The sequence below is a fragment of the Erpetoichthys calabaricus genome, chromosome 8 (assembly GCF_900747795.2).
Source record: "Erpetoichthys calabaricus chromosome 8, fErpCal1.3, whole genome shotgun sequence".
NCBI classification, from domain to species: domain Eukaryota; kingdom Metazoa; phylum Chordata; class Cladistia; order Polypteriformes; family Polypteridae; genus Erpetoichthys; species Erpetoichthys calabaricus.
This window is the reverse complement of record NC_041401.2, coordinates 59,277,419-59,300,395: the sequence shown is the minus strand read 5'-3', so window position 1 is coordinate 59,300,395 and position 22,977 is coordinate 59,277,419. Positions and strand designations below refer to the sequence as shown.

Sequence of the window (22,977 nt, the reverse complement as noted above, 5' to 3'; positions counted from 1 at the left end):
TGCTTCATGCTTGCGTCTTTTCTGCATTTATGCAGCATTCAAACTGTACAAAACATAATTTAGATACCTACATTTAAACAGCACAATAAGTAAAATGAAAAGCACCTCCTCTATGCCCGCATCAGTGAATAAGACATTATAATGAGCAGAATACAATCAGGGAAGGGCCACGAAATAAGAATGAAACAGAATGCGAGTAAAGTATCATTTTCGGAAAACTCAGTTCTTGCCTCTCTATATTACAATGCTGATGCTACATTTATGAAAGTGTCTGGCTCTGGAGTACATTTATAAAGGTCTTCGTTTTCAGGGGATGTAAACACTGGGATAGTGTGGATGATAAGTGAAAATGGAGACAAATGCCTCCATTTTTAAACAAAAATATGGTAGAGTAGACAGGGCCTTATATTTCCATTTCTTTAGGAGTCCTCACAAATGCCATTTGTGAGGAAAAGGTGTTGGGGAGTGATGATAAACTTACTGGAGGTTTAAAGAAGTGGCTTCAAATAAAGAATACAGACTGGTACAATAGGTGAATACAAGTTTTTGTTTCTTACCACTTAGGTATGTAAAGTTATTGGAGCTTTTATGCAAAATGAGGAGTGTAGCAAATGCAACATGCAGTCTTATGGGTGTATATTCAAATATTTTTTTATGAAATTAGTAGTAATTAAGACCACATATTGCAGAACTCCCTGGACAACCCTTATATATTTGATAGTACTTTTAACATTCTGTTACTATTAAGATTTTGTTACTTATTTTCAGAAGTAGCACAATATTTATGCTGAATATGTGACAATGAATGAAATGCAGTGCAGTATAGTTTAAAGTATTGAATGCAGATTGATCAGTTTGTTTCCTGTGTGGTGTTTGACATATGCTACTATAGACTGTGTTCACAGTAGCATATACTGTACTAAACTATGGGATGGGGGAGTGCGGATGTGTCCAAAGGCAAGAGGAGAGGAGGAAGGGTAAAAGAATGGACAATAGGGAAGAATCTTTGAATGTTGGCAGTATGACTGGTAAAGGGAGCGAATTAGCCAATATGATAGAGAGAAGTAAGGTTGATATATTGTGCATGCAAGAAGCTAGATGGAAGGGTAGTAAAGCCAGGAGTATCAGAGGCAGGTTCAAATTATTCTACCATGGTTTGAATGGGAGGGGGAATGGGGTAGGGGTTATCCTGAAGGAACAGTACATCAAGAGTGTTTTGGGCAAAAGTGTCAGACAGAGTGATGATTATAAAGCTGGAAACTGAGGATGTGATGATGAATGTTGTTAGTGCATATGCCCCACAAGTTGGGCATGTAATAGATGAGAAAGATTTCTGGAATGAGTTGAATTAAGTGTACCTAAGGGAGAGAGAGTGGTGATTGGAGCAGATTTCAGTGGACATGTTGGTGAAGAGAACAGAGAGGATGAGGAGGTGATGGGTAGGTATGGTGTCAAGGAGAGAAATGCAAGTCAGATGATAGTGGATTTTGCAAAAAGAATGAATATGGCTGTGGTAAATACATATTTTAAGAAGAGGGAGGAACACAAGGTGATGTACGTGAATGGAGCAAGATGCACACTGGTGGATTATATCCTATGCTGGAGAGTCTGTCTGAAGGAGATTGAAGACTACAAAGTAGTGGCAGGGGAAAGCGCATTTAGGCCGCATAGGATGGTGGTCTGTAGGATGACATTGGAGATCAAGAAGAAGAGGAGGAGAGTGAGGACAGACCCAAGGATCAAATGGTGGAAGTTGAAAGAGGAAGAAGTAAGACAGGCACTGAGTGGCAGTGAAGAGTTACCTGATAGATGGGCAGCTGCAGCAGAAGTGGTAAAGGAGGTAGCTAGAAGAGTGCTTGGTGTGACAACTGGACAGAGAAAGGAGGACAAGAAAACCTGGTGGTGGAACAGGGAAGTACATGAGAGTATATAGAGGAACAGGTTGGCGAAGAAGAAGTGGGATAATCAGAGAGCTGAAGAAAGTAGACAGGAGTACAAGAAGATAAGGCATAAGGTGAAGAGAGAGGTGGCGAAGGCTACAGATAAGGCATATGATGAGTTGCATGAGTAGTTGGACTCCAAGGAGAGAAAAAAGGACCTGTACCATTTGGCTAGGCAGAGAGACTGCTGGGAAAGATGACCAGCAGGTTAGGGTGATGAAGGATAATGTTGGAAACATACTCACAAGCAAGGAGAGTGTTGAATAGATGGAAAGAGTACTTTGTGAGGTCAATGAATGAAGAAAATGAGAGAGAGAGAGAAGGTTGGATGATGTGTATATATAACGAACCAGGAAATGTAAAAGATTAGCAAGGATGAAGTAAGAAGAGCTATGAAGAGGATGAAGAATGGGAAGGCTGTTGGTCCAAATGATATACCTGTGGAAGCACAACGGTGTTTAGGAGAGATGGCAGTGGAGTTTTTAACCAGACTGGTTAATGCAATCTTGGAAAGTGAGGGGATGTCTAAGAAGTGGAGAACAAGTGTTCTGGTACCGATTTTTAAGGACAAAGGTGATGTGCAGAGCTGTAGTAACTACAGAGGGATAAAATTGATCAGTCACAGCATGAAGTAATGGGATAGAGTAGTAGAAGCTAGGTTAAGAAGGGACTTGATTATTAGTGAGCAGTAGTTTGGTTTCATGCCAGGAAAGAGCACCACAGATGCAATGTTTGCTTTGAGGGTGGTGATAGAAAAGTGTAGAGAAGGCCAGAATGAGTTGCATTATGTCTTTGTGGACTTGGAGAAAACATATGACAGGGTGCCTAAAGAAGAGTTGTGCTGTTGCATGAGGAAGTCAGCAGTGGCAGAGAAGTATATAAGAGTAATACAGGATATGTACAAGAGAAGTGTGACAGTTGTGAGATCTGCACTAGACGTGACGAATGCATTGAAGGTGGAGGTGGGATTACATCAGGGATTGGCTCTGAACCCTTTCTTATTTGAAATGGTGATGGACAGATTGACAGACAAGATTACACAGGCATTCCCTGGACTATGATGTTTGCTGGTGACATTATGATCAGTAATGAGAGTAGGGAGCAGGTTGAGGAGACCTGAAGAGGTGGAGATATGCCATAGACAGGAGAGGAGTGAAGGTCAGTAACAGCTGGACAGAATACATGCGTGTGAATCTAAGGAAGGTCAGTGGAATGGTGAGGAGGCAGGGGGTAGAGCTGGTGAAGGTGGATACGTTTAAATACTTGGAATCAACAATACAGAGTAACGGGGAGTGTGGAAGAGAGGTGAAGAAGAGAGTGCAGGCAGAGTGGGGTGGGTGGAGAAGAGTGTCAGGTAGGATTTGTGACAGATGGGCACCAGCAAGAGTGAAAGGGAAGGTCTACAAGCAATAGTGAGACCAGCTATGTTATATGGGTTGGAGACAGTGGCACTAACAAATAGATAGGAGACAGAGCTGGAGGTGGCAGAGTTAAAGAGGTTAAGTACTATATTTGGTGTGATGAGGATGGACAGGATTAGAAATTAGTACATTGGAGGATCAGCTAAGGTTGGACAGTTGGGGAAACAAAGTTAGTGAGGCGAGATCGCATTTGTTTGGACGTGCAGAGGAGAGATGTTGAGTATATTGGGAGAAGGATGCTGAGGTAGAGCTGTCAGACAAGAGGTAAAGAGGAAGGCCTTTAGGTTTATGGATGTGGTGTGAGAGGACATGGAGGTAGTGGGTGCAACAGAGCAAGATGCAGAGAACTGGAAAATATGGAAACAGGTGATCCATTGTGGTGACCCCTAATGGGAGCAGCTGAAAGACGAAGAAGAAGAAGACTGTATTCATAAAAGATCACATTATCTACCTCTCTGTCATTAAGTAAAGGATAAAATCTTTTATTCTTTTGTGCCTGTATACTTTCTGAGATTACTTTCATCCTTTGGCATCCATATATTTAATACTATGATTGTATTTTTATTAATTATGTAGAATTTAAATGATCAAGAAAGTAATTTCACATAGGACCACCTGTCTGCGCTGTAAATATTGTTATAAACCTGAAGAAAGATCAATGGTTCATTATGTGAAGATATATTGTCTTTTTCGTAAACAAGAATAACACAATGGACTGTCTCCAAAGGACACAAAAGCTATGTAAATGTGTGCATGGCCCACTTCATTAGTGAATAAACACTGAAATTTTAAAATGAACACTGAAAAGACTGTTAGGGTGTTTTAAAAAATGTATAATCCATAGGTTGCCTGTAGTCTTTTCAGTCACTTTACTGAAAAATATACATTAAATTGTGAGAAAAAGTTTAATGGTATCAACAAGTTAAATATTCAAGCTCTGTTGTCCTGCATGTCATGTGATATCATCTGTGTATACTTTGTCCATATTTCCTGAGATCACTTTCTGTCAAGGTTTGAACCCGACTCGGGGTCTCCCTCTTCCAGCTTAAGCATGTTGTGAAGCAACAGCTTGGGCTTCAGTTCTCATATTAAAGAGACTTTAGTTAGTCTATTTTGGTGAAATCTATACCCAGGACAGGTAAGGTGCTAATTGATACAAAATAGCTCCCATGTTGTTTGTTGTGATAGCAAAGCCAGCTTGTTTTGTTTTGATTGTAAATAGTAGCCAGACTCATTTTTTCTTTGGAGAATTTGCTATCTGTTCCTAGAATAAACTCTTAAAAGACAAGTTACAAAATATTTTGTATGATATTTCCAGCTATACTGTATCTAGTGGTTTGATTTTATGAAACTGACCCATTTTATTATAAAACCGTTTGCATCGTCTATACATGTATGTATTTATTACTCCGATGTATTCAGAATATAATCTGTTGCCTGGTAATTGTGTTGTGGCCTTATGTATTCTACCCAGATTATTTAAACAAACAAAAAAAAGGTAAAGAAGTAACTTTTAAAACTGAATAATTTATTTGTTAATATCTAATAGTTAGTTTTGTATGCCAGCATCCTTAATAATAGGCCTTCAAAGTTAATCTTCTTTTAACCAAATAATAAACTTAATGAATATGGTCATCAGTCAGGTCATGCCCAACCTAAAAAGTAAACAGCACTGGATTTTTGTAGCTAAACAGAGAGTGTAAAGTTATGCTCATAAACTGGCTTAGAATACTTGCTTAAAATGGAGGCCAACATTTTTAATTATAAAAACTGATCACCTTAAAAACTAAACGGTTTCATTTCAGTTAGTTCTTTACAACTTTAGATGGCGTGCCTGGAATCCGCCCTGCGGATTAAGCAGTGATACTGTGCATATTCAGCACAGTATTTTTTTTCTCTCTGCAAGAATGCTATTGCAGCATAGCCACAGGGCGGAAAAGTCAGCAGGCTCAGCAGATTGAGGACTGTACTTTTAAGATAAAGTCTATAGTGTAGTGACATTCTATTTACTCATCCCTTAGGAGGACTTAAACATGCAATATTTAGCTGTCCACCTCAACATTTAATTCTTGAAGATAGACTGCTGGGCTATATAGTGTACATAAGATCGAACATGATCTGAGGAATGTAAGCAACACTTCTATCCATTATAAATGTACGCAATGCCTGAAAGTACCTTTTTAATCCTGTAACAAGAGCCAAAAGTGCTGAGGTTGGAGCGGTTTGTCAAACAAGAACTTTTCTTTCCATTGTAAGACATTCAGTGGGGAAAATACATTAATTATTCATTCAAATCCATTTACTGTATTGTGGGGTTGTGTGAAGTTCATCCCAAAAGCATCAGGCAGAAAGTAGCTTTCAACTCTGGACAGGCTGCTGTTCATTTCAGAGTCACATTGGTCTTTTTCTTTTTGAGTTTTTTGTAAATTGGCCCAGTTTTAGGTTTTGCCATGTCCTGCTCCGTGAGTTACTTCTTGCCTTTTGTCAATTTCAGTCAGGGTAAACACAAGCTCTGTCATGCCCTGAACTGGATATTTGTATTACCAAATGGGTGGATAGATAATATATAAATTGCTTTAATTACTTTATTCATTCACTTTTCAAAATGGAATAATATGCCAAGAAGATTTAGAATTGGTAGCTACTGAGATTAGGATTATTTTAAAACCATAGATAAAGTTAAAGATAACAATGTTTTGCAGAGAATGCTGAAAGCATACGTGGAATCTGCACATGAGTACAGAGGATAAATACTCAAAAAGAAAACTGTTTACAGTAAGATTAAACAAAAAGGACTGAAATGTCTTTTTAGAGTTGTGCAATACAAAGTAATTGTATTTGAATGTTTCCTTATACAATCTACATGTTTTGTAGCATGATGAAAAATGCACAGGTAAGTGAGCTTACAGGTTTTGCATCCTACCAAGTTGATTAGATTTCAAATGTGGCATCTTTCTTCAGTTCTTCAGTTGATAGAACAAAAAAGGTAAAAAAAAGAAAGAAAAAGAAAAAAAAAAAGTAAGTGAATAGTTATTTTATGTCATCAAGCTGTTCCGCAGAAGACACATTTGTCCAACAGATCCAAAGCTGAAAACACCAAGCATACCCGGTTGTTATAGCCAGTCTTTTACCTGTATTTAGCTTTGGAAGAGGTTTACTACTTGGGCTGCATGCACAAATAACCAGTGTCTAAAGAGACTTGAGCTTGGCTCAACAAGAGGCACCCCAAGCCTCACAGTGTCTTAAATCAGTAGGAACAGTAATGGTGTAAAACATATAACAAGTCAACATGCAATGATCTGCATTAGCTAGCCATGACACCCGAGCTTCACATTTGCCCTTTACCTTTTAATTCTAGTTGCTAAAGCAGGCCTGGCCTTACTTTGGAATATACATGGAAAAGATGCTTCAGGATACAATTGAACCAGCAATCAGAGCATCAAGCATACATCTTAAGACATTTACTTTCTCTAAGATTAATTTTGGAGAAAAGGTAAGAAGTTTAAATTTCAGGAAAGGGAAGAGGACTTGTGCTACTGGTTTTTAAAAATGTTGTTGTCTTGATAGGCTCTCAAAATTAATGGAGTGAAGGTATACACAAAAGAAGTGGACAAAAGACAAGTGATCATTGACCTCCAACTAAGGTACAGTTAAAAAGAATAGATTTTAAATTGAAATGTCTAACAGCTATCTGTTTTTTAAGTTTGCATTTTAAAGGTTCTGTAAGCTGGCATAACCCAAAGAAATTGTTTTTGCATCATGTTTGCTGAAAAATGCTGAGCTTTTATCTTTACCAAGGAGCAATTGTCACATAGGGTGACCCATTATAGATTATCTGCAGGCTCCTTATCAAGAAAGAGCTACTGTATATGCTTCCTTGCATATAGTGTACTATGTTTGTTTTTCTTAATGCAATAACTATGTATTATTTTACAAAAAAGCAGTTAAGTATTATTTTTTAAGTAAAAACAGAATAAATATAAGGACTTGGTGGCATTAATAAATTGAGTTTGCTCACAAATTTTTGTACTTTTGTTTTTCAAAACTGCGAAGAGTTGAAAATTAATTGACCCATTTTTAGTACAGAAGATTTTTTCTTTTCTAATCCTTTCTGTTGAATCTTTCTCAAACAGGCTGCCTGTCATAAGCCACAGTTACTGTCTCTAGAAAGCTGAGCAAATGTGGTTTTAGAGAGACTTATCCATTACAGTAATATAGATTCTATTAATAAATGAAAAGTTGAGCAAAGAAAAAAGTTGTCAGTGTAAAGAATGATGGATATCTTTTTTTGTATCTTCGATAATTACAAGATGTTACTTTCTGCTGACTTCATCTACTTTTGTTTATCTTGTATACGTGCTATACACTGTATTAAAAGGTTGTATATTACTGTGACCTTACACAGTCGAGGTTGTTTTACTGTTTTGCTTACAGTAAAAATTCATTAAAATCAAAGCTGAGTCAATACTGTTAAGTATTTCATGCATAATGTGAATGAATAGTGTACACAGGAGCACAACGATCAGATTTGGATCCATCAGAGGGTGTGCTGCAGCTTTTGCTTGATGTGCACTGATCCCCTGTGATACTGAGAATGGAAATAAAATATTATAGAAGGAAGTGCATTTAGTTTGTTAATTATAGTGTCAGCGTACATTGCCAAATTAAAAATAAGCTTGTGGAACAGCATGACATTACACCAGAAAACTCTGTTCATGTTAAGGTGACCGGAAGATGGACTTTTGTAGAACCACAGGTCAGGCTTTGGGATTTTGCTGAGTTCAAACGTAAAACTTTTAAAAGCATGATGGCTATTTTATAACTTTATAAACATTGTTTTCAAGTTCATCCAATTTGGTACAAATACATTTGTATAGAAATTGTATGCAAATGTAAATATTTGCTTTTTGCTCTCCTCCTCACTCTGCTTGTTGGCTGCTATTGACAGATAGTGAGTCTGCCTTTTCATATGCGAAGTGATCCCTTGCTCATGCTTGCTGAAAATTTCCAGGGTAAGCAGGCTAACCAAAAATAAAAATTATACATATACAGTATGTGTGTGTGTGTGAGAGAGAGGATTTAGAAAGTATTCAGACCTCTTCACTTTCTACACATTTTGATGTGCTGTAGAATTGCCTTTTCCCTATCAATCTACATTCAGTAAGCCAAGATGGCAAAGTGAAAACATGTTTCACTTTCTGAATTTACTGTAAATATATATAATACAGAGAGAGAGAGTGAGTAAAGTCATAATCATAGTGACATTACTGAATTTGGAATTATTCTAATCTTTGGCTATAGCTCCATTTTCAAACTATTTCATTGCGTAAGAACAGATCAAAGTTTCCCACACTAGTCCTTAGACCTTATTATGTATACCTTGTTTTGTAATCACGCTTCAGTTTGTTACACCCTTCAGTTTGACTTCTAATGCAGATTCACTCTCAAGTTCCTGTTTTCTTTTTCCAAAGACATTTAGCAAGGATGTCTGTAACAAACACAGATGAAGTATATATTAATTTTCTTGAACTTGCTTTGTAATGTTAAACCACTCTGAACAAAAATTGTACAGACACAAAGTTACATCACTACTTCAAGATGTTTCCTTTTTATTTATTTTGAACTGCAAGCTTGCAGATTTCAGAAATAAGTAGCATGTAAAGGCAGGCACCAGAAGTGCAGGGCTGATATCTTTTATTAGACTTAACATTTAATGATGAGTAATTTGTCCTCTTTATGACACACCATGATTTTCACCATTAAATTGTGTGGTACACTTTTATATAGTCAACTAACTTACATTTGGTAATCAGCCTAATAAAGTATATTATTATTATGTAATTAATTATATATAATAATTATAAATACATGCAAGAATGTCAAAAAGTTGTCTTCTAGTCACTTATAACAATAGATAAACAAAGCTGCACTGAGAAGATAAATGGATGAACATAAAATACCTTTCCCTAATGTAAAAAATGATTAGATATAGCCCTAAACATATTAAGAGAACCGTGAGTTTGAGGATGTTTGCACAAAGCCAGCATGTGTAAAATTTTGCCACTATTGTATGGCCGTCACCCCAAACAGCGTCATTGTCATAATGTGATTGACCACTCTTAACCATCATTTCTGAAGTTTACTGGGAGAGGAGATTTATTTAATAGAGAGATTCTAGCTTTGCTTTCCTCCATTTCATCATTCCATTTTATACAACTTTGCAGAGTGCCATTCTGGCCTCAGTTGGCTGAGAAATCCTTTGGGAGTTTTATTTTGCAGGCACACCAAGCAGCTGCTGCTCCAGGGGGTTTAGCAGACAAAGTGAGAACACTCACGGCTCTGCACTGAAAGGAGGGAAGCCCTGCTTGTTACATAATAACACAACGCTTAAGCATGTTTAATTATTTTTTAGTGCACGATTAATTTGATGGCAGTATAGTATTCTGTTCATAGTATGTAACAAAGTATTTGGTTCCGTACAAATATGTGTTGCATTATAAACATATGGAAAAGTTTCATCTTACGAAACTGGAAAGATTTTTTTCTTTTGCACATTGCTCATTTTTGAACATTGGAATTAACATTGGCATCAAGGGAGTTACCCACGTTTTTCAAGGTTTTCAAACTGGAAGGTAAAAACATGGAGATTGAAGTGGTCATATTCCTTAGTAAACCTGAAGAACCAGTCCGTCACAAAGGCGTGCAGACATGTAATGTCCTGCATATCATTTTGTAAAGCAAGTAAATTTGACTGCTGAGGTAGAACTAGGAAATGGCCTTAAGGATATCATTGTCTCCCAGTCCCAAATCTCACTCCGTGTCATTCTGTGTGTAGCTAACCTCCTACCCAGGTTATCTGTAAGGATATCATTGTCTTCTACTAAAATGTGTTAAGTTTTACTCTCTGTCTTTCTGGCTTCTACCAAGTAGTGCAGTAAAACTATAAAAAGAATACAAGTGTGTATTAGTCAGACTTGTTTTACAGGTCACATGCATATTTTATAATACTTTAGGTCAACATTTGTTACCTCTGCATTTTATGACAAAATGGGGGGACACTAGAGCAAACCCTCATATCCAGAAAGACAATATTATAGAGCTATACAGGGTCAGAAGGATAATTTATTATCCAAAAATACTAACACAAGGAATGGTAAAAATGGAAGGAGCAACTAAACCGTAAAGGACACAAAATAACAAAGACCATATCCTTTTTTGGATAGGCATCAACACAGTCTATATAGTGTGCTTCTTCCCACCTCCTTCTCCTTTCTCAATATATTGGTCTCCTCTTCCTGCTCACAAGGTGAGCTTTTGCTTCTGCTCCCCCCAACTCTGAGCCCATCTGAATAAAGAGAAGTGCCAGGTCCTGGAGCAATTCTGATGCCATAGAAGCCCCTCAGGAACCATTTCCAGACCAGTTTTCTTTCCATAGTGGACAAGCAAAGACTACACTTTCATTGAGTTTCTGTGGAAGGTTCAGAGACAGTGGTATTGCTATGGCTGCCTGTTTCGGCTTTGAGGATTCCTTTTCTTTAATAATGAATACCTGGCTAGGAACAAACTGATGAGGCTTCCCATCTGAGATGTTTCCTGTCATACTTATTAAGCTTACCATTACAGTGCTAAAATTAATAATCTATACAGGTACATGTGCAGTTGAAATATTTTTCTGAATATGCAGGAGCTACGGGACTTTTCAAATTTCAGATATGTGTGTATTCAAAGAAACCATTAAGGACAAGGTGTTTAAGAGTTTGTAGTGACTGAATAAGCAGAACTAGTTACAAATAGCATGAAACAAATTCATTAAGTGTGTGTTTTTTTTCCATTTACACTGCTAACCAGGCTGTGATTATTAAAATGCAGATGTAGCAATATTGAAATATCCATCCATTTTGTTACCCAGTTATTCTGTATAGCTTTTTGAATTGTTTTGAAATAGCCATTGTGAAGCAAGTAAAAGGAAAGAATTGTTTTCACGGATTACTTGATAAGTTAGTGATGATTTATATTGGACAGGTACTTTCCTTTAATGTACTAGGTCATGGCAGATTGACAGCTTATGTGGTATGTACTCCTTGCAGTACTGATTGTGCGGCAAGCTGTCAAATTGTACACTTTAAGTTCAGCTGAAATCTCCTTCAAGAGAAATCCTGTTCTTGGTAAGTCCAATTTGCCCACCAGGCAGCCACCAGTGCAACTTCACAATCATTGTAATGTGTACATAAACGTTCAGGAATCAGGAACACTGCTTTATTCATCAATGTAACTTTCCATCACTTAGGCTCGGTTTTGTCTAAATGTATCACATTATCTTTAAACATTGTGTTTGATTTTATTAACAGAATGTGATTTATTGTTTTATATTATCAAATGTACAGAGCAGCAGCAATGCTTGAAGAACTTTTTAAAACTTTTTCTGCAATGGTTCAGTGTTACGTTAAATATACTGCATATACAGTAGTATTTATTTTGTGGTATGTAACATTCTAGTTTGTATTTTTTAGACTGTCTGTCTCTATGTGTATCACGGGCTTGCAGGTCTTTTTCCTTTTCCTGTTTGATTTATCAACAATCCAATTAGACTTATGTTAAATTTGCCATTTGCATTTCAGTGTTGTATTTCACAGGAGTATTCATACAAAATACTCATTCCTTGGTGTGTTTTAACTAAAATGGGGCATTCTTTCTGTTTTTTAGTTATATTGGAGATTGTGAAATCAATGTTGAAGTGAAAAAGCTGTGTAAAGCCGGAGTAAAAGGAGTTCAGGTATGGTATGCTTTGTAAATGGATGTTTTTGTGAGTGCTGCATTTTTTCATATGTGCCTTAAATACAGAATGTTTCAAAATTACTTCCAAGCCCCTTAGAAAGTTAGACAGTATCACATTTTCCTGTGACACCTCCAATAATGGCATTACATCATTGAGCGCAGGTACCTTTGGGAGGGGCTTCCTTAGCTATTATACTCCCAGGGGTAAGAAGAGGAAAATCAGATCAAGGCTGTGTTTGTTAATCATGATTTAGCAATCTTTTACAAGTATAAATGTAGAATACCAGCTTAAAGAAATTGTAAGCATCAAATGTGCCTGAAGTTTGTTTCAGAAGCATACACAGAGAACAGTTTTGTGATTTTGTGAAGGATTATGGATTAGCAATAATTGATTTGTCGTCTTCTTAATTAGAAACTGCTTTATGCTCTCAAATTACTACTGTATGCTTCGAGACTAATAATCTACCACAGATTGTTGAGGCTGATTTAAGAATTAAAACTGTGAAAAATAACTCAAACCTGGAAAGTATTTCTGGAATTATTATATTATTACTGTAACTGTAAGATATTTAAGTTCAACAATAGGCAAATAATGAAGCTAATTGGCCAAACAATGTATTTACAGGCCTGATAAATACAAAAATTAAAAATCAACTTAGTTAACCTTTACGGTCATTGTTACAGAGTTTTATAGAAATTCAGACGTATATTCAGTTTCTGGTTTTACTGTTTCAATTGCTGTTGGAGGGGCTCCTTTTTCCTAAATCCATCTGATTCTCAAGAAAACATGTTGCATAGTCTTAAATTTATGACATCAATATGCTTTGTATTCTTTTTATTACAAATTAGAATCAGTGTTTATTTAGTATGAATTGTAGTGAGAAGTTTAGCTAAATGACATCTTTTATTGGCTAACTAGAAAGATTACAATATGCAAGCTATTGAGGCAACTCAGGCCCCATCATCATTTTGCCTGAAGAAGGGGCCTGAGTTGCCTCGAAAGCTTGTATATTGTAATCTTTCTAGTTAGCCAATAAAAGGTGTCATTTTGCTTAACTGCTCACTACATCCATAATGGCTAACACAGTACAACACCCTAGTATGAATTAGAACATTAGAACAATCCAGACGAGAGCAGGCCATTCAGCCCAACAAAGCTCACCAGTCCAATCCACTTATTTCTTCCAAAAAAGCATCAAGTCGAGTTTTGAAAGTCCCTAAAGTTTTACTGCCTACCACACTACTTGGTAGCTTATTCCAAGTGTCTATCGTTCTTTGTCTAAAGAAAAACTTCCTAATGTTTGTGTGAAATTTACCCTTAACAAGTTTCCAACTGTGTCTCTATGTTCTTGATGAACTCATTTTAAAGTCTCAATCCACTGTACTAATACCCTTCATAATTATAAACACTTCAATCATGTCACCTCTTAATCTTCTTTTGCTTAAACTGTAAAGGCTCTGCTGTTTTAATCTTTGCTCATAATTCATCCCCTGTAGCCCTGGAATCAGCCTAGTCGCTCTTCTCTTGTCCTTTTCTAGTGCTGCTATGTCCTTTTGTAGCCTGGAGACCAAAACAGCACACAGTACTCCAGGTGAGGCCTCACCAGTGTATTATAAAGCTTGATGTAGAGATGTTAGTGAGTATTTAACTTAGAAACATTACATTTAGATTATTAAAAAAGAAAGTGAAAGCACTAAATGTAAGCACAGATCTCTCATTTAAAAATTCAGACATAAATTAAATGGCTTTTTAAAAAGTGTAGATTTTTTGTACAATCAGATCCATTTATCTGTCATGGAACAGCAGGTGCAAGATAAAAACAAACACTGGATTGGGCACAGTCACGCATACACTCAACTTAGTTTCCATTTAACTTAAGATGCATGTCTTTGGGTGTAGAAGGAAAACCAGAGAACCTGCAGAAAAACTTACACAGATGTATGGTAAATGCACAGGCTCCTGGAGCTATAAGACCGCAACACAGATCACAGAGCCACTGTAGCTCCCAGTTTCTTCACTCATCCCTTCAAATCACTCCTTCTTTTCTCTGCAGCTGATAATTCAATTTTTAAAACACAAACATTCTGAGAGAATGTGATGCCATAAAATAAAAATGTGTTCCCATTTTCTGTTTTTGATGTTTACACATTATTTGTGGAGGCAGTCAGGCAGCCAATTTTTCAAGAGCACAAAAATAACCATACCTTTATGATTATATTACATTGTACTACACCTCAGCTTCTCTATGCACTGAAAAATTAAAATGATATGCTAGAACATATTCACCTACATTTGATATTTACAATGCTTATGATCATCTATTAAAGAAGGCTATGTGCCCATTCTACTTTTAGTTCTTCTGTTAGTCTTAGCTAATCACAATGTTACTAGCAGTGACAGCAATGTCAGTAGCATCTCTTGTGGTAGAATTGTAACCTAGATATTTTTACTTTAAGTTGTATATCTGTGTCTGGTTGGTGTTATGAGATGAGAATCATCCATCACCAAATGTTCTTTTAAATATACGTTCTTCTGTGAGACATTTCTTAAGACCAAATTAATGTATATTTCAAAAGGCTTTATCCAGCACTGAATACCATTTCATTTCAGGGCGCCTACTCCCATTCTCACTCATAAGTTAATTGTCAATTTTCAAATAGTTCTTTAACATGCATGGCTTTGGGATGTGAGAAGAAAGGCAGAGTGTGTAGCACATAACTGTAAACCTATGTGGGGAGAACATTAAATGTGATGGTGACTTGGGCCAGAACTCTGGAGTTTTAAAGCAACAGTACTAACCACCGTTCATCAGACATGTTACAAACAGATTATTATACTGATTAATAAAGATTAACATGAAAAGACATCTTTTGGGCATGTTTTTCTAGTTATAATGAATTTATCACTAGTTTCTTTGCATCAATTATTTTTTAATTTTATTTTAAAAAATCAAATATTTCACCAACTACTTGCAGTAAAAAGGTTCTACCACAAACTTATGTGCAGTTTCTCTTTGTTGACAAACGTTGCATGTTCCTAGAAAAGCAAGTTTTCCACTTAATATCTTTGGTTATTAATAGATTATGGAAAGAGGACCTATCAAATTGTTAGCACAGAGACTGCTGCCAAGTAAGACAAGGCTTTGCAGTAATAGAAAGAGGAGTACTAGTAGGGGACATGAGCATGTGCTCACAAATTGTAACTGCTTTAGGATAGGCCGAGGTAATGGCTAATTTGTTCACCAGTCATGTTACATTATAACTCAGTTATCCATTATTTAGCCATATATAGTGTATATTGGCATATATCATATGTGTTCTAGTCAAAGGTTTAAAATAAAAAAAAAAAAAACTTTATTAATCCCCAGCCCTCTAAAGCTGACTGATGTGGAGGTCTGTACTGTAAGCTTTCCACCTGCAGAAGTATAGAACTCTGACTGTGAACCACTTAGTGGCCTTTCACCATTGCATAGTAGGGATAAAATCAACGTTACCCCATTTGAAGGAACCATAGTGCCACTTACTGAGATGTTTAAAAAGATAGATAAATGGAAGACATTTGAATCTGTTTGGTTTCCTTGACACTTGCACTTGTGACTTTCGTCTTTCAAAAATTAGGTGGTTAAGTTGGTAACTTAATGGCACAGTAGCAACACCGGGCCAAGGTTCCTTTCCACTGGTCTTATAATTATCAGTTTATTGTTAGGGGAAAGTGGGAGTTGAGTTTCACTTGTAAACCACACAACCCCCCAATCATCTTCCCAAGGTTAAGAAATGTTGCTTTCAAATAGGCTTGGGTGTCCCCTGTGGCTGCAGGGCTTTTATTCCAAACAGTTTCAGAATCAATGAGTCATTCTTTCTTTTAAATGATTAGAGATAAATATTCTCAAACCTGCATTGTTTTATTATCTGACTTAAGTTTCTTCTTGTATTCAGCATTTAGAAAGGGACAGCAGAGTAAGATTGATAAGAATTTTAGAAAAGATATGCATTTTAAAATAGTTCTGTATAATTGTAAAGTTTTGTTTCTGGTTTTCTTGCTTTTTATTTAGTTTTGTGGAGTTTGTTTCTCTAATTTTATGCAAATACTGATAATAACTAGGGGAGCAGACAAATGTTGAATGCTAAAGGTGAGTCTACATCCCTCTGTGTGTCCATTAATAAGCAATGGTTTAAATAACTGTAAATAATCTACTGTATATTCCTGAATTTATGAGCTGCATGCTTATTTCGGATTGGAATACAAATGAAAACAGAAGTTGTTTGGAATAAAAACCTGCAGTTGTGGTGGTCCCTAGGACTGAACTTGAAAATACTGTAGTTGCTGTGGACTACAGTAATCCCTCCTCCATCGCGGGGGTTGCGTTCCAGAGCCACCCGCGAAATAAGAAAATCCGCGAAGTAGAAGCCATATGTTTATATGGTTATTTTTATATTGTCATGCTTGGGTCACAGATTTGCGCAGAAACACAGGAGGTTGTAGAGAGACAGGAACTTTATTCAAACACTGCAAACAAACATTTGTCTCTTTTTCAAAAGTTTAAACTGTGCTCCATGACAAGACAGAGATGACAGTTCCGTCTCACAATTAAAAGAATGCAAACATATCTTCCTCTTCAAAGGAGTGCTTGTCAGGAGCAGTGACTGTCACAGAGATAGAGAGAAAAGCAAACAGATCAATAGGGCTGTTTTTCTTTTAAGTATGTGAAGCACCGCGGCACAAAGCTGTTGAAGGCGGCAGCTCACACCCCCTCCGTCAGGAGCAGACAAAGTGAGACAGAGTTTGTTTTTCAATCAAAGATCAATACGTGCCCTTCGAGCTTTTAAGTATGCGAAGCTCCGTGCAGCATGTCGTTTCAGGAAGCAGCTGCACAAAAGATAGCAACGTGAAGATAATCTTTCAGCATTTTTAGACGAGCGTCCGTATCGTCTAGGTGTGCGAACAGCCCCCCTGCTCAATCCCCCTACGTCAGGATCAGAGAAAGTCAGCGCAAGAGAAAGAGAAATGTAAGCTGGGTAGCTTCTCAGCCATCTGCCAATAGCGTCCCTTGTATGAAATCAACTGGGCAAACCAACTGAGGAAGCATGTACCAGAAATTAAAAGACCCATTGTCCGCAGAAACCCGCGAAGCAGCGAAAAATCTGCGATATATATTTAAATATGCTTACATATAAAATCCGTGATGGAGTGAAGCCGCGAAAGGCGAAGCGCGATATAGCGAGGGATCACTGTACAGCTAAATCTTGGTGTTCTGGGTATCTGAAACATTTTTACATGTTTTTATTGCACAGATGTGCTCTTACTTTAGAAGGGTGAGTGAGGTGGGCATGATATCGAATGTGGAGCAGATGTCAATGTTATTTTTGCAAGATGCTTTATAAGTTGTTTGGCACTACTATAAGTCTAGGTGTAATATAAGACAGCAATTCACTGCTGCATGGGAGAAGTACAGGAAGAAGATAAAATGCAATAATTACATAGCTAACTAAGCAGAAAATGCAACTGTTACAAATGCATGTGTAGTGAAGCTGAAATGAAGAAAGTTCCTTTTCTGTTATGACCAGTTTATCTTCTGATTATAACAGTATATATCAGTATATATATATATATATATATATATATATATATATATATAATATATATATATATAATATATATATATCTATCAAAGTCCGAACACTAGAAAGAAGGAAGGGAGTCTTTCGTTAGCTCAACTGGCTAATACAGACGTACTCCACAGGCTGAATCCACCGCATGAGTTCTTACAGGAGCTCCAAGTGGGGACACACAACTGAGAGGGGTGCTACTTCAGTTAATTTGTTGTCTATGGCAGCATTTTTTAAATGAATTACTGTCTTGAGTGTGGGAACCTTTGCTTTTTCAATCTAATACCAGATAAAAGGAATTTTGAAGCACTGCTGACTGAGACCCTTGATAATGCTGAAAGCTGTGGGGGTGCAGTGTTTATTTTTTTAATGGAGTTGAGGTATTATTTTAATAAAGTGCAATCCACTGCACCATCTTTTTCCTTTTTAGACTATGTCTCATTAGATTTTCCAGCAGTTTTCAGTTGTAACGTTCATTTACATAATCTTAATCAGTCAGAGGCAGTTGGTGGTACATACCTGTGAAATCAATCTTTTAATGTGACGTACCCAACGACTGAGATCAACTAGTCAGTGACTGGCTAAGATAAAAGAAAAAACAGCTTTGATTTTCTCATTAGTTGGAAGGATGGGCTTTGTACGCAGAAGAAATGACAACCAATAAATTGTCATCCAAAAGTACAATGCATAGATGTAGCAACATGGAATAAGGAACTCGCATGTTTTAATCTCATCAAAAGAATAACAGGATAGAAAAAAAAAAAAGAATTTTAATGGGTAGATCGTCTGTTGCTGAACAAATGTGACATACCCCATACCATAAATTTGTGTAAAGGGGCATCAGCTTTAGGTTAGTTGAGATAATTAAGAATGTTGGGGCACTATTACAGAAGGCTAGCCTTACAATGATGTCAAAAAGGTGATACCAAATCCTCTCCTTTTATATAGTGACTTGGTGGTGTAATCACTCAAGAATTACCAATATTTACATCAGCTGACATCGAACAACTGATAATTTCCAATGGTCTTGTTACTTGTTAGTGACACTTCTTTTAGCTAATTACTGTTGACTAAAAGGTCTCAAGCACTTATTTCATGTCTTGTTACACACAAACTGGTTAATTTATCTGAGCTTAAATCTTATACAATCTAACAGTTATAGCAATATATTAGTATTTGCTTATACATCATTTATCACTATCTATGTCTGCCTATTTGCATACATCCTAATATCCAGTTCCTCTTGAAAAGCACTTATCCTCTGATCTCATTGCCATATGCTTGGTGACCAAACCTTCTGTCCAAAAAGGCACTTGCCTGTTAAACTCCTGTTTGAATACAAACAATTCAACATAATGCTAGCCTTCCCTCATAAGCTGTACAGTCCTGTTTGCACAATTTATTCACTTAAAAGCTACATCTTATCTAAATAATCCTATATTGCTATATTGACGCATCACACAAATTCAATATTACGAGTGTTATTTATAATCTGTAAAAAGCATTGTTTTTTACCCTAATACATTACATTTGAAAATGGCTTGCAGCATAGACCCTGCTGAGTGGTTTTGGTTTTGTATTTTGAATATTTATATTACACTTTCATATCGTAGCAGAAAAGTAAATTCACCATAAGGCATAAGATATATATAATATATAATATAATATATATATTACTAGACAATTTCACATCCCGTGAGACAGAAGGACAGCTGCTGTACAGGCTTTTAAATGATCGATGTGCAGCACAATAAACAGAACACGCACCACGGCAGCAGGATCAGAAAGCCAGCAGCTGATCCATCTGCATCTCCTCAGCATGCATTCACAATGCGTGCGGCAGAGACGCGAAGTGGCTGGAGTGTAGCACGCCCCTTTTGGGGAAGGGGGTGGGCAAGTGAAACGAGCACAGGGAAAAGCCCCCTAGCATATATATATATACATAAAATCCTAAGCCTAAAAGTGCAACGATTTTATGCAGCAGCAGCAGCTGATCGAGCAAAGAGGAGGTAAAAAAAAAAAAAACTATTTGTTTCCCATTGTATCACTGTTTAGGAGGGGGTTTTGGAGGATCGACCACGTCTCCTTGGGGTGCGTTCAGCCCCCCTCTTCACAACGCGAGCGGCAGAGACGTGAAGTGGCTGATGCGTAACGCAGGCCAGGGGGGTTGGTGAGCAAAGCGAGCAGGGGGTGAACCCCCTAGTTTTAATATAACTGTAATGCTGGGATTTGAAGGCAATGCAATTTGAGGATAGGACCAGAAGATGAACAGGCAAAAGCAATGTCAATAAACAGGCAGAAATCTAATGTAACAAAGCCCAAAATGTTAACTAAAAATCAAAGTCAGAAATAATAAGCAAGGTTCTGTCTACGTGGATGACAAAAAAGCTATCAGCTATTGCAAGAGTTTTTTGTTACAATCCAAAATCTTAAAAACAAGGAGTAGAGCCCCACCATCTCAAATACCCTTCAGGTGAAAAAAGCATGGCACACTACTTCACAGTGTTACTTGGCAGCAACAGGAGTGCGTTGGCGAAAACAACATGGCCCTAGTTACCAACATTGAAGCAGCTGTAAAAAAAGAAAATGGCAGTGCAAAAAAAACATAACAATAAAAAAATCATAGCCAGGAATGATGAATACAGAGCAAAAAGGAACAAAATTAATCGCCCTGAACAGAACCCAGGAATCATTACAATGATTGCTTTAAAAAGTAATGGCATTAAACTGTGGCAATAGATATAAAAAATATTCAACAGTATCCAATTATGAAAAAAAAAACATTTCATGTATGGTAAGTACAATTCATGTAAGGTAAACTTGCAACATGTAATGTACAATACAAGTAAAGGACCTGCAGAATAGTCAGTAACATTAATTTGGAAGTGCAAACCGACTGGTAGTGCAGGTACTTAAATTAATGGGGTCTTGTTCACAGATCAACTAGATGGCTGCATATGTATTAATGGTTTGGTGGATTGAGGACAAACACACTACTAACTCTACTAAAATGTCATTAAATGCACAAGATCACTTGCTAGGGCAGTTTGTTGCTGGGATGTATGGGGTCTCAGATGGTGGAAAGTACTTACTTTAAGCATCTTTCACCGTAAATGTTCTTGTGGATAGAAGCTTCTCTCCAGTGATGAACTTGGCTACTGTAACCACTTGCTGAAGGCCCTATCAGTCTCTCACAGTTCAGTTACCATAACAGACTATTGTTCTGCTAGTCAGCATGCCCCGTGTATCCATCTTTAGAAATTATCAGGAATTTGAGGAAACAAACTAACTGTTCTCTGAGAATTATAGTGCTATTGAGACTTCTAAATAAGATTGATGATGCTGATTGAATATGAGAGGTCATCACAGAAGTGGACCTCTAAGGGCATAAAGTTACACATTCTACAGCTTGACCCTCTCAAGTTTACAATCTACTGTGTTGTTCTGCTGACATTGAGGAACAGATTGTTGTTATTGTACCATTCACTAAAATGTGTAACTTCCTGCTGTAGTTTGTCTTGTAATTGTTTGTAATCAAACCTGCTACTGTTTTGTTGCCAGATAACGTGATGATAGGTTTTGTGTTGTGCTTGGCAACAAAGTTACATGTGCATAAAGAGCAATAGAATGAGCACCCGATCCTGGGGTGCCCTGCATTCAAAGGTATACTGTTAGATGTGCCTTCCCCAACCCTGACAGTCTCTGGTCTGCCAGCTTTAGTATGGTATCCTTAGGATGTTAAACCCTTGTGTATTAAAGCCTTTATTTGAGATTATTCATGCTTAAATTAATTAATAAAAAAAAAACAAACAAATTTAAAAAGGTGTTATTCTTTCTTTTAGCTTCATGGTACTTTGCGTGTCATTCTGGAACCTCTAGTAGGCCAAGTGCCCTTTGTGGGTGGGATAACAATTTTTTTTATTCGAAGACCGGTAAGTGTATCTTCAATTCATTTGGATGATATTTTTTATAGCAAGGAGAAGCTGGAAGAGATTTTTTTTTCAGTTTCTACATGTCAAGCATCATGTTACCAAGTTACCTTGTGCAAGGACGTTTCTCTCAGATTCTTTTCTAGTGTTAAAAATAAACCTTTGTTTCTAATTTTAGTGTGGAAAAATTGAGAGAAAAAAGGGTAACGTACCATAAAAGTAAGAGTGCAAATGGCATACTGCATATTTTCCATATTTTTTATTTCCCCTACACAGACTCTAGCTACTGTATATTTATATAGGCAAAGCATTGTGACCGGGTCAAAATTCTGACTTTAGGTTTTCAACAAATTTATACCATTCAGACACCCCATAAGTTGATTTGAGTTGTTTTGGAGTCTGTGGTCAGACGATAACATTAAAACAAGTCACTCCTACAGTTGTCCAGCTTCATTCCACATAGTCACAGGTTCATGTAGGGCAAGTCATGTGCGTGTTAGATTTTTACTTTTTTTTTAAAAAATTATTTAGAATGTTTAACCATTTATTTATATTACTTGTAAAAACGGTTTTGTGTTTAATAACATATTTTTCAAAAATGTATAGAAGTAACATTTATGTGCCAGATCATATACAGTGCTTAGTAAATTCTATTTATTTTTTTAGTTGATGATTATTAGTATTATGCAAGTAGCATACTTAACCTAACACAATCATGTTAAATCTGAAAACAGCTAAAAGATTGTAATGGTCTGCCTTTTGATTTTAGCTTCTCGAAGTTAACTGGACTGGACTTACAAACTTGCTGGATGTTCCAGGATTCAGGTACATCTGTTTGTGAAATATTTATTATTTTGACTACCTTAACATTAAAATATAATTTACTGACAAGGTTTTGCTAGAGGTTCAGATTCATATGGAATATCACATTTACAAACTTTAAAAATTGATGCACTTGGTCCTAAAATGTTTACTATTTCACACTCTTTTTAGTGACATGTCAGATGCTAAGATTTTGGAACTTGTTTCCTCCTATTTGGTGTTACCTAAACGGCTCTGCATTCCTTTGATTGACAAAATACAAGTGGCACAGTTGAAATTTCCACTCCCTCATGTAAGTATTTAGTCCAGACTTAGTTTGAATCCACATTTATTGAACTCTTCTCACTATAGTCATATCAATCATGCTAGGTATTTGCATATTTTAAAAAAATGGGTTGCCACAGTGGTTTGCTCACGACCAGCATCCTGGATTTGAATCCCTTGCACAGTTACTGTCTCTGTACGGTTTTTATGTCCTCCCAT

At 36.8% G+C, this 22,977-nt stretch overlaps 1 protein-coding gene across 1 annotated transcript in view; it reads left to right on the top strand.

The window, feature by feature from the left end:
• The window catches only part of esyt3 (extended synaptotagmin-like protein 3), a 107,588-nt gene that overhangs the window by 39,102 nt on the left and 45,509 nt on the right, over positions 1 to 22,977 (top strand). The window contains exons 3-8 of the mRNA XM_028806578.2: positions 6,720 to 6,854; positions 6,929 to 7,005; positions 12,065 to 12,134; positions 21,586 to 21,675; positions 22,442 to 22,497; positions 22,666 to 22,786. Of these exons, the coding sequence (XP_028662411.1) occupies positions 6,720 to 6,854; positions 6,929 to 7,005; positions 12,065 to 12,134; positions 21,586 to 21,675; positions 22,442 to 22,497; positions 22,666 to 22,786 (549 nt within the window). The remainder of the gene's footprint in view (positions 1 to 6,719; positions 6,855 to 6,928; positions 7,006 to 12,064; positions 12,135 to 21,585; positions 21,676 to 22,441; positions 22,498 to 22,665; positions 22,787 to 22,977) is intronic.